Genomic DNA, 11,980 nt, shown 5'->3' on the forward strand with positions numbered 1-11,980 from the left:
TGAGCCTCATAATTGTCTTGAAGTGATGAAAATGGAAACCTTCCATCTCCCCACAGTGAGTGAAACACCTCTGCAGGACCCAGACTTCACCTTGTTTGTTGATGGTTCCAGATATGCAGACGATGGAGGCAAATATCATACAGGATTTGCGGTCACTACTGCAGATACAGTCCTACAGGCAAGAGCCCTATCGCCAGCAATATCTGCACAGGGAGCTGAACTTCAAGCACTCACAACAGCATGCCAGATGGCGGAAGGAAAAAGGGCCAATATCTACACAGGCTCTTTCTGTCCATACATCATACATCAGCATCAGAGGTTGGTCATCAGCTCTGAGGAAAGGGATTCGTCCCCGAAACTCGTCAGCCATTTGACCGCACTGACAGTGAGAACACCTTGCCCGCCGTTGTGGCCATTGTCATTTTTCTATGCTTTTTAGATACATGCTTCGTCTGTGAGTATGTTTTTATTATTTCATTCCTACAATAAACCTTGGATAATGCACTAGGTGTGTGCGCCACCTGTTTTCTCTCTATCCAGTACCTTACAGACCTTACCTGTGGACAGAAGCTACCTCAAGGAACTCCAAGAAGCAGCAAGTCCAGAAGAAAAAGAGATCTGGAGACGGAGATGAGCTATTCTCAAAGACAGTCTGTTTGAGTGCAACAAGCGGCTTTGTTTACCCAAGAATATGTTTCCAGCTGTAGTCCAGTGGGCACACGGAGCAGCCCATCTGTCAAAGAGCCTCACGAACTCTCTCATCAACAAGTACTATATAGTGCCTGGAATCACCACATTGACAAATAATTTTTGCAAAACATGTGCCATCTGTGAAAAATGCAATCCAGGACACACAGAGAAGACATCACAGAAACATTTGGCCAAACCCCTATACCCTTTTCAAAGGATACAAATTAACCATATCCAGATGTCAAAGAGTGGGCGGTTTGAGTACGCCCTAGTGGTGGTGGACATGTTTTCCAGTTGGCCAGAGGCCTTTGCTGTAACTAACATGACTGCTAAAACAACTGCGAAGAAACTCCTCACTGAGGTTTTATGCAGATATGGACTTCCAGAGGTGATAGAGAGTGACCAGGGCCCCGCTTTCACAGCTTCAGTAACCAAAGAAATATGGGCGGCATTAGGAGTCACTCTGGCGTTCCATACCCCCTATCACCCCCAAAGTAGTGGAAAAGTAGAAAGAATGAATGGCACTCTGAAAGCCAGAATGCTAAAAATGGCCCAAGAGACTGGCATGAGTTGGCCAGACAGTCTGCCTATTGCCCTATTTAGTGTCAGATACACACCAAGGGGAGAACACTCCCTATCCCCTTATGAAATTTTGTTTGGCTCAGTCCCCAGATTTGGTTGTTATTTTCCACAACAGTTGCAATTACAATCTGATGTGTTAACTAATTATGTGACTGCATTATCATGTGAATTAACCCGTATCCATGCCCAAGTGTTTTCTTCCATTCCAGATCCTGAGTCAGATACAGGAACTCACAGCCTATTACCCGGAGATTGGGTATTAGTAAAGAAATTTGTGAGGAAACATTCCCTTGAGCCATGATATGATGGTCCATTCCAAGTTCTGCTGACCACAGCCACTTCTGTCAAGGTGGCCGGGAAGAACACTTGGATACACCCCCTCCCAACCCCTGAGGAAAAGGCGTCATCTACACTATGATGATTGTGTTGTATATCCTTTTTCTAATAAGTTTGATAAAAGCTCAGCAGGTGGCTATCACCAAAACAGGTGCTCAACAGGTAGCCATTACTAAGGTAAATGGTACCACCACATTTTGGTACAACTCATCCAACACTCATGTGGCCACCTTCACCTTTGATTTTTGTAGTGTACTTCCTGCTTGGTGCCGATGTATTCCAGATCCTAACTGGGCACAGCGGGTATGTGAAAAAGGTGGTGACCAAATATACATATGTGTCCCGGATGATTATTGGGGACAGAATTGTGACTATTGGGGATCGGTAGGATGGAATACGGGAACAGCCTGGGGATATAGACCACAGAGTGCTCTAAACAAGAAAGATGGAAAGGGGAGGTCCCTCATTGACCGTATGAAGTTTCTGAGGTCGGGGTGTAATATCAAGGGGGAAAGGCTCACCATAAATATAGAGAATCCCAGCCCTGGTGATGCAGGTATTTATTGGTTAGGCAGGACCAGCTTTTCTGGAACTGGTTCTCTGGAAAGGCTTCAACTAAAAGACATGTATCGCTCATCAGAACCAGTGGTCAATCCCCTCAGACCCTCCATTCGTACCATAGGTGACATGGTGGCAATAGCAAATACCACCTTTGAGGACACTATGGCCGTAGAAACTGTTTTTTCTGATACCAACCTGTGGCTTGAGTGGATGAGGTTCAGTGCCAGCCAGCATAACAAAAGTAATTGTTATGTCTGTGGTAGTGCTAGGCCACATTTAGGTACAGTCCCTCTCTCAATCCCACGGGACAATGAGGAATGTTTCCTCAGCCTGTTCACCAACACATCCACTAACCATTCCACATGTGAGAAATGGAAGAAGGAATATCCGATGGTTACTAAAAGCTCAAAACCTGGAGAGGGTATTACTATCTATCCAGGGAATTACACCTGTTACTCTAATTACAAAGGCAAAAGGAGGTTTCTGGGTAATTTTACAGAAGGTTATTGTTCCACCTACAGCAGCATTCCGGGGTTTAAGGTGCAGAATCAGACCCAGTCTCTCGGTGACATATACTGGATCTGTGGGGACCAAAAGATTAGAACCAGATTGGAAGGGATTTGGACTGGTGAGTGTGCTCTTGCAAAGGCCATCATGCCTCTCCACATCCTAGCAGAAAATACTCATGACCCAATGCCTGGCCGTAGGAGGAAGCGAAAAGCTCCTTCTGGCAGTTTTGACCCACATGTGTATATAGATGCCATTGGAGTCTCAAGGGGGTTGCCTAATGAATTTAAAGCAAGAGACCAAGTAAAAGCAGGCTTTGAATCCCTGATTCCCATGATAACTGTTAATAAAAATGTAGATTGGATAAATTACATATACTACAACCAACAGAGGTTTGTGAATTACACCAGAGATGCCCTCCAAGGAATCGTTGACCAGTTAGCCCCTACATCCTACATGACATTCCACAATAGGATGGCTCTGGACATGATTTTAGCGGAAAAAGGAGGTGTCTGTAAAATGATAGAAGGAACCGGAACATTTTGTACATATATTCCTGACAATACTGGCCCGAATGGTAAGGTTACTCTGGCTATAAAGAAATTGGAAGACCTGTCAGTTGAGTTGAAAAAGAATTCAGGGATCACAGACCCGTGGGATCAATATTTCAGTTGGATGAGTGGGTGGCAAAAGATACTTGCCCAAATAGGGGTAACTGTACTAATAATTCTGATTCTCCTGGCCCTGGTTGTATGCTGTGTTATACCATGTGTGAGGAAATTGATGAGCAAAGCTATAGACAACAGTACACCTATCTTCCTGAACCAGGAGCAAGAGGATCCCCACATGATAGATGAAGAAAAACCTTATACCCCATTACGGTCCCTCCCCACCAATAGTAATCTCACAATTTTGTAGGGATAGCATCTGACTTCCGTATGTACAAAGTCTGTGGCAAGGGGGGTGATGAAATAGTCATCACCTGTCTAACGTACAGCATAAAAGAGTTCCAAGGTACATAAGGACAGATGAGCTAGGCTTTATAGGGACAGAGTAAAATAGTCATTTTAAGGGGGGACTGTGATGGATATGGTAAAATGCCTATTTAGTTTCCTATTGAATATATATATATACTTTTTTTATACACATTTTTATACATATTTACTTTTATACTCTAATACTATTTCTTTCCACATATTTCTAAATGTTCAGTATGAATACATATGTTGTGTGTATATTTTCTGCTTGCTGGGCTTTGTGGTACTTTAAGAAATCCTTGCTTAAGAAATGTCTGCTCACACACACCGACCCCCTCCCATCGTGTGATTTCGAAGACAAAGGAATGTTTTTCTTTCTATAAGATAAGACTTGGAAGAAGATCACACCTATACCATGACGGAGATTGTTTTCGTGTAAAGTGACCAATCAAAGATTAATATAATGCTTATGCTGTTATCACGTGATGTTCGCATCATTTTTCATATATAAACTCATGGTTTCATTTCAATAAATTAGAGAGAAGTTTTCACAGACCAAACGTGTCAGTGAGAGTTTCTTTATGTGCGCACATTCCAGAGCAAACCAGCATCATAAATTAGGACAGGAGCAGATAAGCACTGGACAATTCAGTCCTCAACTAAATCACTGGTGGGTAATTTCTAGACCCGGTGATTGACATCACTGCCACCCATCAGCAGTTTACCCGTTATACAGCACCATGTCCAAAAAATTGTATACTAGTGAGAAGGCATTTCAAAGCCACAGTAAGACAGACAAGAGCAGCAGGGAGCTCTTATCATCCGATTCTCATTCAGAATACTAGCCTGTCGAAAGTGGATTGGCGATTGAACTGGAAGAGGAAGCAGTCCCTCCTAAAAGAATAGGACTCTCTTTAGATGCCTGAAAAATACCTTTTTAGCGTTCATTTGGCATGGGAAATGCCCAAGACTGGCCTATAATATACTCGAGAAACATAAAAGAGAAGGTAGACTAGGCCTTCCAGATGTGGCAGAGTATCCACACAAAGCTGTGGCCTTAGTGTGGATACTGAATTGGCACCACCACTCCTCGACCAAGCTATGAGTTCCCTTAGAGAAGACTATGGCGAGTAAAAATTTAGCAGGTGCAGCTTGGATGCCTTTGGCTGATAGAGGTCTTTTGGATTGGACATACCTACTTACACTGACAACTCTTACTTTGTGGGACAGATTGAATGCAAAGAGGGTCTGCGGTAACGTCCCCCCTGGCTCCTAGGAGGCTTCCCATGGTTCTCACCTGGGGAAGACATACGCATTTTCAGGACCTGGGTGATAGGTGGTAATATGTGCTAATTTTTCCCCTAGTGGAAAGGCCTTGTCCTTGTCTGCAGTGCGAGCGGCAGGCGGTAGTTTTCCAATGAACGAGTGGAGGCATCACTAATTGCTTTATTTCTTTAGTAAGATTTTGCCTCCTTTGCCAGCCTCCAATACTTTTTCCCCCTTTGAATCTATGTGTGCGGCACCCTTGGACCCTGAACATCTTCTTTCCCTTATGTATAGGCTTATATTAGGGACCCAGTTGGGGACGACCATGTATTACATTAAAGTGATTCTAAAGGCTTATATTTTTTAAAGAAAAAATAACAAACACACTATACTTACCTGCTGTGTGCAATGGTTTTGCACAGAGCAGCCTGGATCCTCCTCTTCTCGGGTCCCCTGCAGGCCCTCCTGGTGCCTCAAGCAGCTTGCTATGGGGGCACCCCCTGCTCTGTGTGTCCATTCACACATGAAGTCGTGGCTCAGCCCCGCCCCCTCTCTCTTCTCATTGGCTCACTGGCTGTTATTGACTACTCCAGTACACATTGCTGGATCAAGAGGGGGCTTAGGTTAGTATTAAAGGGGCTGGGGGGGATGCTGTACACTGAAGTTTTTTACCTTAATGCTTAGAATGCATGAAGTTATAAAACCTTGAGCCTTTAAAACCACTTTATCCGCCTCCCATCTGTCATATAAGGAAATGACAGGCACAAAGCGGTTCTCTCGTTCTGGGAGGACGTCATTATGACATCCTCCCACTCTAACTGCACATGCGCGCCCCGAGCAGCGATCAGTGCGGATCACCGATCAATGGAAAGAGCCGATGACGTTGGCTCTGTCATGTGATCAACTCTGTCCAATCACAGCTGATTGCATGTAAATAAGGAAATGCCGGTCATCGGCATTCCTCGCCTCACGAGCTGTCACGTTGACAGCTCCTGAGGAGAGGAGAGCCGGTAATCTGCATTACTCAGAGGGGACATGTACACTGATCATCAGGGCACTGATGATCAGTGTGCCCTGATAATCAATGCCACCTGCCAGTGCCCATCAGTGCCACATCAATGCCACATATCAGTGCCTACCAGTGCACATCAATGCCACATATAAGTGCCCATCTGAGGTGCCTATCAGTGCCATTTAGTGCCACCTACCAGTGCCAGTCAGTACCGCCTATCAGTGCTGCCAATCAGTGCCACCTATCAGTGCCAGTCAATTCCACCTATCAGTGTGCATCAGTGCTGCCTATTAGTGCACGTCAGTGCCACCTATCAGTGCCATATATGAGTGCTGCCTTTCAGTGCCCATTAGTGATGCCTGTCAATGCCCATCAGTGCCACCTACCAGTGCCTCCTAATCAGTGCTGCCTATCAGTGCCCATCAGTGCAGCCTATCAGTGCCCATCACTGCAGCCTCATTAGCGCATATCAGTGAAGGAGAATAATTACTCATTTAGAAAATTTTCTAACACAAACTAAGAAAAAGCATTTTTTTTAAATTTTCAGTTGTTTTTGGTTTGTTTAGCAAAAAATAAAAAACCCAGAGGTGATTAAATACCACCAAAACAAAGCTCTATCTGTCTAAAAAAAATGACAAAAATTTCATATGAGTACAATGTTGCATGACCGCACAATTGTCATTCAAAATGCGACAGCGCTGAAATATGAAAATTGGCCTGTGCAGGAAGTTGGTATAAGTGCCCAGTAGGCAAGTAGTTAAAGAATGAGAGAGGGAGCTTGGGGCTGAATTTTCTCCTCTTCAGGTTCAGAAAATTATTAGACTGTCCCATGTATCATCAATCAGCACCCAAACCCAGGAATCTTCTTATAAGTGTTTGACTAGATAGTACAGGACTCCTGCCCAACTGGCCCAAATGTGCCAGGGTCAGACTCTAGATTCTGGAGGGGCTGCAACCAGACAGGCACCTTCATCCATCTGTAGTGGTCCTCTCCCAAAATAGAAAAAATTTGGGAAGCAATTATGAAAAAACTACCTTAACCTCTTGATGCCGGCCGCACACAAATTTGCGGCCTCCCTGCGTCTGGGCCTAGACGCTGAGCGGCCGCACATTTGCGTGCAATTAAGAAAAACATGTGCTGAGAGTGCGCCCTGCAGGCTCCCAGCACTCATGTCCGGTACTCACGGAAAGGTCCCGATCTCCTCTTTCGATCGGAACCTTTCCCGATCATGTGACCACCATGATGACGAATCACGGCGGTCACATGTCTCTAAAACCCCTCCCTACCTCCCGGCTTCTGAAACCCTTAAAGGGCTGGGAGGCGCCGGCGCAAAGGGGTTAAAAAACTACCTTATATTGATGAAATGCACACTGCTGCAATTCCTGTGGTCAGGTATATTGCTTTGGCCAATCACAATGTACTCTGAGAGCACAGTGCATTGTGGGGTGCAGCAGGCATCCCACCGAACGCCCTACCGTTTGTGTGTTCGCCAAACTTACATTTGACTCAATCATCCAGCCCATCACCACTGGGCATAAAGGGCTGCTTTCACACTGATGTGTTGGGGTTTACCCACACCATGGGTGCAGTGTATCTGTAGCTTTCCTGCTGGTTTGTTGCATTTAGCCATAGACTTGGGAGTGGTGTGCTTTTAGAAACTGCACCACACCTGCAGGATATAATAGAAGTCTATGGAAAAGCACAGCTAGCCCAGGAATGTTGTAGATGCGTTGCTGCGTTGCGCCCGTGGTGCAGATAAACCGCAGCACATCAGTGTGAAAGCAGCCTTACAGTGGGCTCAGAACAGTAAGGGTTCATTTACATTTGCAGTTTGGGGGTGGTAAAACCTCATCGATAAGATATGTTTTTATGTTTTTACCACCCCTGCCCCAACCACGCCATCTTTAGCTGCAGAGATCAAGGGTGTACACATGCCGCAGCAGGAGCTATACTCCCTGTCATGGTTGGTAGGTGTAGCACCTGTCAAGCATTACCCATTCAAGTGAATGATGCCGCTTTGCAAGTGCCCTGAAACCTTGTGCAGTACAGCATCCAAGGGGTTAAAGCGGGCAGCATTGTTTTGCTTTCTTACCACCTACTTTAACCCCATCGACCCCACAGATGCATGAAGTTGCAGGGCACTTGCAGAACGGTCCAATTTACTTGAATGGGTCATGATTGGCAGGCAGTGGCACCTACCAAAAGCTACAGAGGGTTTAATTCCTGCTGTGGCATGTATACACATTTGGCTGCTGCCTTGTTGGCTTTAACAGCTCTCAACTTTACGTGTGAACCAGGGGTGGATTGACCATTTGGAAACTCGGGCACTGCCCGAGGGCCCGGGGTCAGTAGGGGGCCCCATGAGATGCCCCTGGTACCTTTTTCATAGGCTTTTTTGAGTTTGGGCAAGGACACAGGGGCCACATGATCCCCTATTGCCCGGGGGCCCCATGAGTTGTGAGCCCACCCCTGGTGTGAACCAACCTTAAGGGTGCTGCTGCTGAATGCAACTTAAGGGTTCATTCACAAGTGCAGCAGGCACTGCTGCTTCACTGAAAAGCTATCCAAGTGTGTTTAACAGGTGGTAAGGAGATGATATATGCCTAATCACTACCTGATTTAAATCCATGGTTACCATGCAATGCACACAATTGTATAATGGTAGTACAGCAATTAGATGTTTAAATCAGGTGTGAGAAGGCAACACTTTGCCTAGTGATCTTTGACTTTTCCCATGTTGTTCAGATAGATCTCCACCCCTTTAAGGTTGCCTACCCCTGATGTAATGTATCCAGGTACATCTGTTTGTTTGTTTGTTTGTTTGTTTATTTATTTATTTATATTTATTTATTTTTTTCATTATATCTTTTATTGAATTTTCTTTTTTAAATATAAAAAAATACATTACAAAACCATCATAAATTCTTATTACATCATACACATTCCCTTTTTTTTCTTGTGAATTATGTGTCCAATCCACCACCCGTGATAATAACACCGACAAATAATACTTCCTCATATTTGGCAAGTTTAGTCCTCCATTCTGCTTATGATAACATAAGGTTTCATACCTAATTCTTGGTTTCTTATTAACCCAAATAAACCTTGATATCAATTTTTTTATTATCCTAAAAAAGAATCCAGGTAAATTTATAGGGAGCATCTGAAACTTACTGTATATAGGATTTTTGGGACTATTACCATCTTAACCAGGTTTTTTCGCCCAATCCAGGAAGCCCACCCTCCTGAGAGTCTCCTCAATTCCTCTTTAATTTCATTTACTAGTGGGATATAATTAGCCTGGTATAGGTCCTTTGTTGCAGGGGTTAATTTTATTCCTAAATACTTTAAATCTCTTTCCCTCCATGCAAATGGAAACTGTTCTTTTAAGATCTTCCTTTCCACCTTCGACACATTAATATTCAAGATCTCAGATTTTGTAGGGTTTATTTTTAAATTAGATAACTCTCCATACTGTTTCAACAATGCCATTAAGTTAGGCAAGGCCACTTTAGGATTCACTATATAAAACAGCATGTCATCTGCGTATGCGGCTACCTTATGTTCTACTTCTCCTATCCTAATTCCTGTGATATCTATATTTTTTCTTACCGCCGCCAAAAGAGGTTCTAAAGATAACACAAACAATAATGGGGATAAAGGGCATCCCTGTCTAGTTCCATTAAACATTCTAAAAGTCCCAGACAGGGTTCCATTAACCTTCACTGCTGCTGAAGGGCAATTATAAAGCCCTTTTATCCATTTCAACAATTTTTCCCTACTCCCAGAGCCTCCAGCGTGTTAAACATAAACCCCCAATCTACTCTGTCAAAGGCCTTTTCTGCATCTGTCGACAAAATTATTGTCGACTACCTTCCTCTCTTTGCTTTCTGTAGGAGTAATGTCCTCAAGCCGTTCTCTTCCTTCCGTTCCTGGAACAAAACCTACCTGATCTAAATGTACCCATTCCGGCATCACCTCTTTCAACCTATTAGCCAGTACTTTTGCAAACAATTTGGTATCCGTGTTTAGTAAAGAGATAGGTCTATAGCTATTACATTGTAAGCTATCTTTGCCTTCCTTAAGAATAAATGTTATATATGCGTGCAATAATTCTCCTCTCATTTCTGTTCCTTCTCCCAACGCATTCATATATCTAAATAATTTAGGGATCAATATCGCTTTAAACTTTTTATAATATCCCACCGTATACCCATCTGGGCCTGGTCTCTTTCCCCCCACCGTGTTCATCATAGCCATCCTGATTTCATCCTGGGATATAACTCGTTCTAAAGATATTAAGTTCTCTTTTGCGATTTTTGGTAAGTCTGCTTCACTTAAAATTTCTTGCTTTCTCTTCCTCCTCTCTTCTTCTGTAGTTTTTAACTTTATGGGGTTCACTTCATACAACTTACTATAGAACTTTTGAAACACATCTGCGATACCAGTGGTGGAATATACCAGTTCTTCATTTTCATCTTTAATTTTTTCTATATAATTTTTTGATTTCTTTTCTTTCAATCTCTTCATCATAAATTTTCCTGGCCTGTTCCCCCAATGGTATCTTTCTATTGAGACTCTATTAAAAACTTTCCTTGTTTCCTGTTCCATTAAATCTTTCAGTTCTTCTCTTTTAAGAATGATCTTCCCATATAAATCCGAGTCCTGCTTTACTTTATGTGCCATTTCTAATTTATTTCAATTACCCCCTTTAGCTTCCTCTCACACTCTCTCTTTTTTTTTTTGTTCCTGCCGCTATGTCATGGAAATTTTTGTATTACAGGTTGAACTTTAAATGTGTCATATATTAGTGGTTTTTTTTTTGTTTTTTTTTAATTTAAATATTTATTAGTTTTTCATATTATTACAAAAATTCCATAAGAAGAGACACAAAACATATAAATAATCAATACATTTCTACTTTGCCCCCTTCTAATTACCTCTTTTCTTTCCCTCCCCTCCCAACCCACCTCTACCCCCCCACCCCCTCCCTCCCCTCTGCAAGATCTCCAATCTCTCAAGACCCAATAACTTTAAATAATTTCCTAGTTTAAAATTTTCTATATTTCTCTTTCATTCCTGATTTTTCCCATTTTTCCCATCGCGAATAGTATATTTCCAACCTGTCTTCCTGCATATAGTATGATTTTTCCATTCTGCTAATCTGGTTTACCCTATTAATCCAATCCTCCTCCATCGGCACCTCCGTCCTCCGCCAAAACGTAGGTATCAACCTTTTGCAGCACTTAAGTAGTACCATACGCCTGATTCTTTATATTTATTTACTGTTGTCTCAACATTATGTAGGAGACACATGGTTGGGTCTAACCCTATGTCATTTCCAGTTATTATTTCTATTAATTTAACTATTGTCTTCCAGAAAACCTGAATTTTTGGACATTGCCACCATATGTGGAACACCGTGCCCTCCTCCCCACATCCTCTCCAACACATTTTTGAATTCTCCCCACTCATCTTGTGCTCAGTGCTCGGTGTAAAATGCCATCGTGTCAGACATTTATAGTTAATCTCAACGGCTCTCATACTAACACTCTCGTGTACCAATCTAAATATCTTATTCTGTTGATCCTCATCTATCACCACCTCCATATCTCTTTCCCAATTTGTTATAAAAATTAACTTTGTGTCCGTGTCTAATTCTGTGAGGATCCTATAAATTTTTGTAACACCGTGTTTCCCATCCCTACGTGTTTCTAATAGCCTTTCAAACAAATTCCACTCCTTTTTTAATCTCAAGGGTTTTGGGAGATTTCCAATGAAACATTTTAATTGGTGATATTTCCACTCATCTATTCTATTAAAAATATCCCCCCCCTCTCTTTTAATTCTTTAAATGTTCTCAATTCCCCCTCTACCAATACATCTCTTAATTGGATATCTTCTTTTTTAAACCATCTCCCTGATATCTCATCCTTTCCTGGAGGAAAAAACTCCGTGTTTGCAAGTGGCATTAATATAGAGTTGAATTCCCATTTCATGTGTTTATGTAAATTATCCCATGTCCTTAAAACATTTAAAGTGAAAGTG

The 11,980-nt window shown here is 42.7% G+C and overlaps 1 protein-coding gene across 1 annotated transcript; it reads left to right on the forward strand.

Annotated features, from left to right (window-relative positions):
- The first annotated feature begins 1,686 nt into the window (after positions 1-1,686).
- On the forward strand, positions 1,687-9,889 carry LOC149444777 (uncharacterized). The gene is made up of 2 exons (XM_089654538.1): positions 1,687-2,797; positions 9,723-9,889. Exons 1-2 carry the CDS (start codon positions 1,687-1,689, stop codon positions 9,887-9,889), a joined length of 1,278 nt encoding a protein of 425 aa, XP_089510664.1.
- The last annotated feature ends 2,091 nt before the right edge of the window (positions 9,890-11,980 follow it).

The sequence above is a fragment of the Staurois parvus genome, unplaced genomic scaffold, assembly GCF_062004578.1.
Source record: "Staurois parvus isolate SC_StPar_1 unplaced genomic scaffold, SC_StPar_1.0 ptg000774l, whole genome shotgun sequence".
NCBI classification, from domain to species: domain Eukaryota; kingdom Metazoa; phylum Chordata; class Amphibia; order Anura; family Ranidae; genus Staurois; species Staurois parvus.

Excerpts from the sequence above, each read along its gene's own strand:
- LOC149444777 (XM_089654538.1), top strand. The coding sequence starts at position 1,687 with ATGATGATTGTGTTGTATATCCTTTTTCTAATAAGTTTGATAAAAGCT. Across the intron at positions 2,798-9,722 it reads ATTGGAAGGGATTTGGACTG|CCTCCAGCGTGTTAAACATA; the intron begins GTGAGTGTGCTC and ends CTACTCCCAGAG.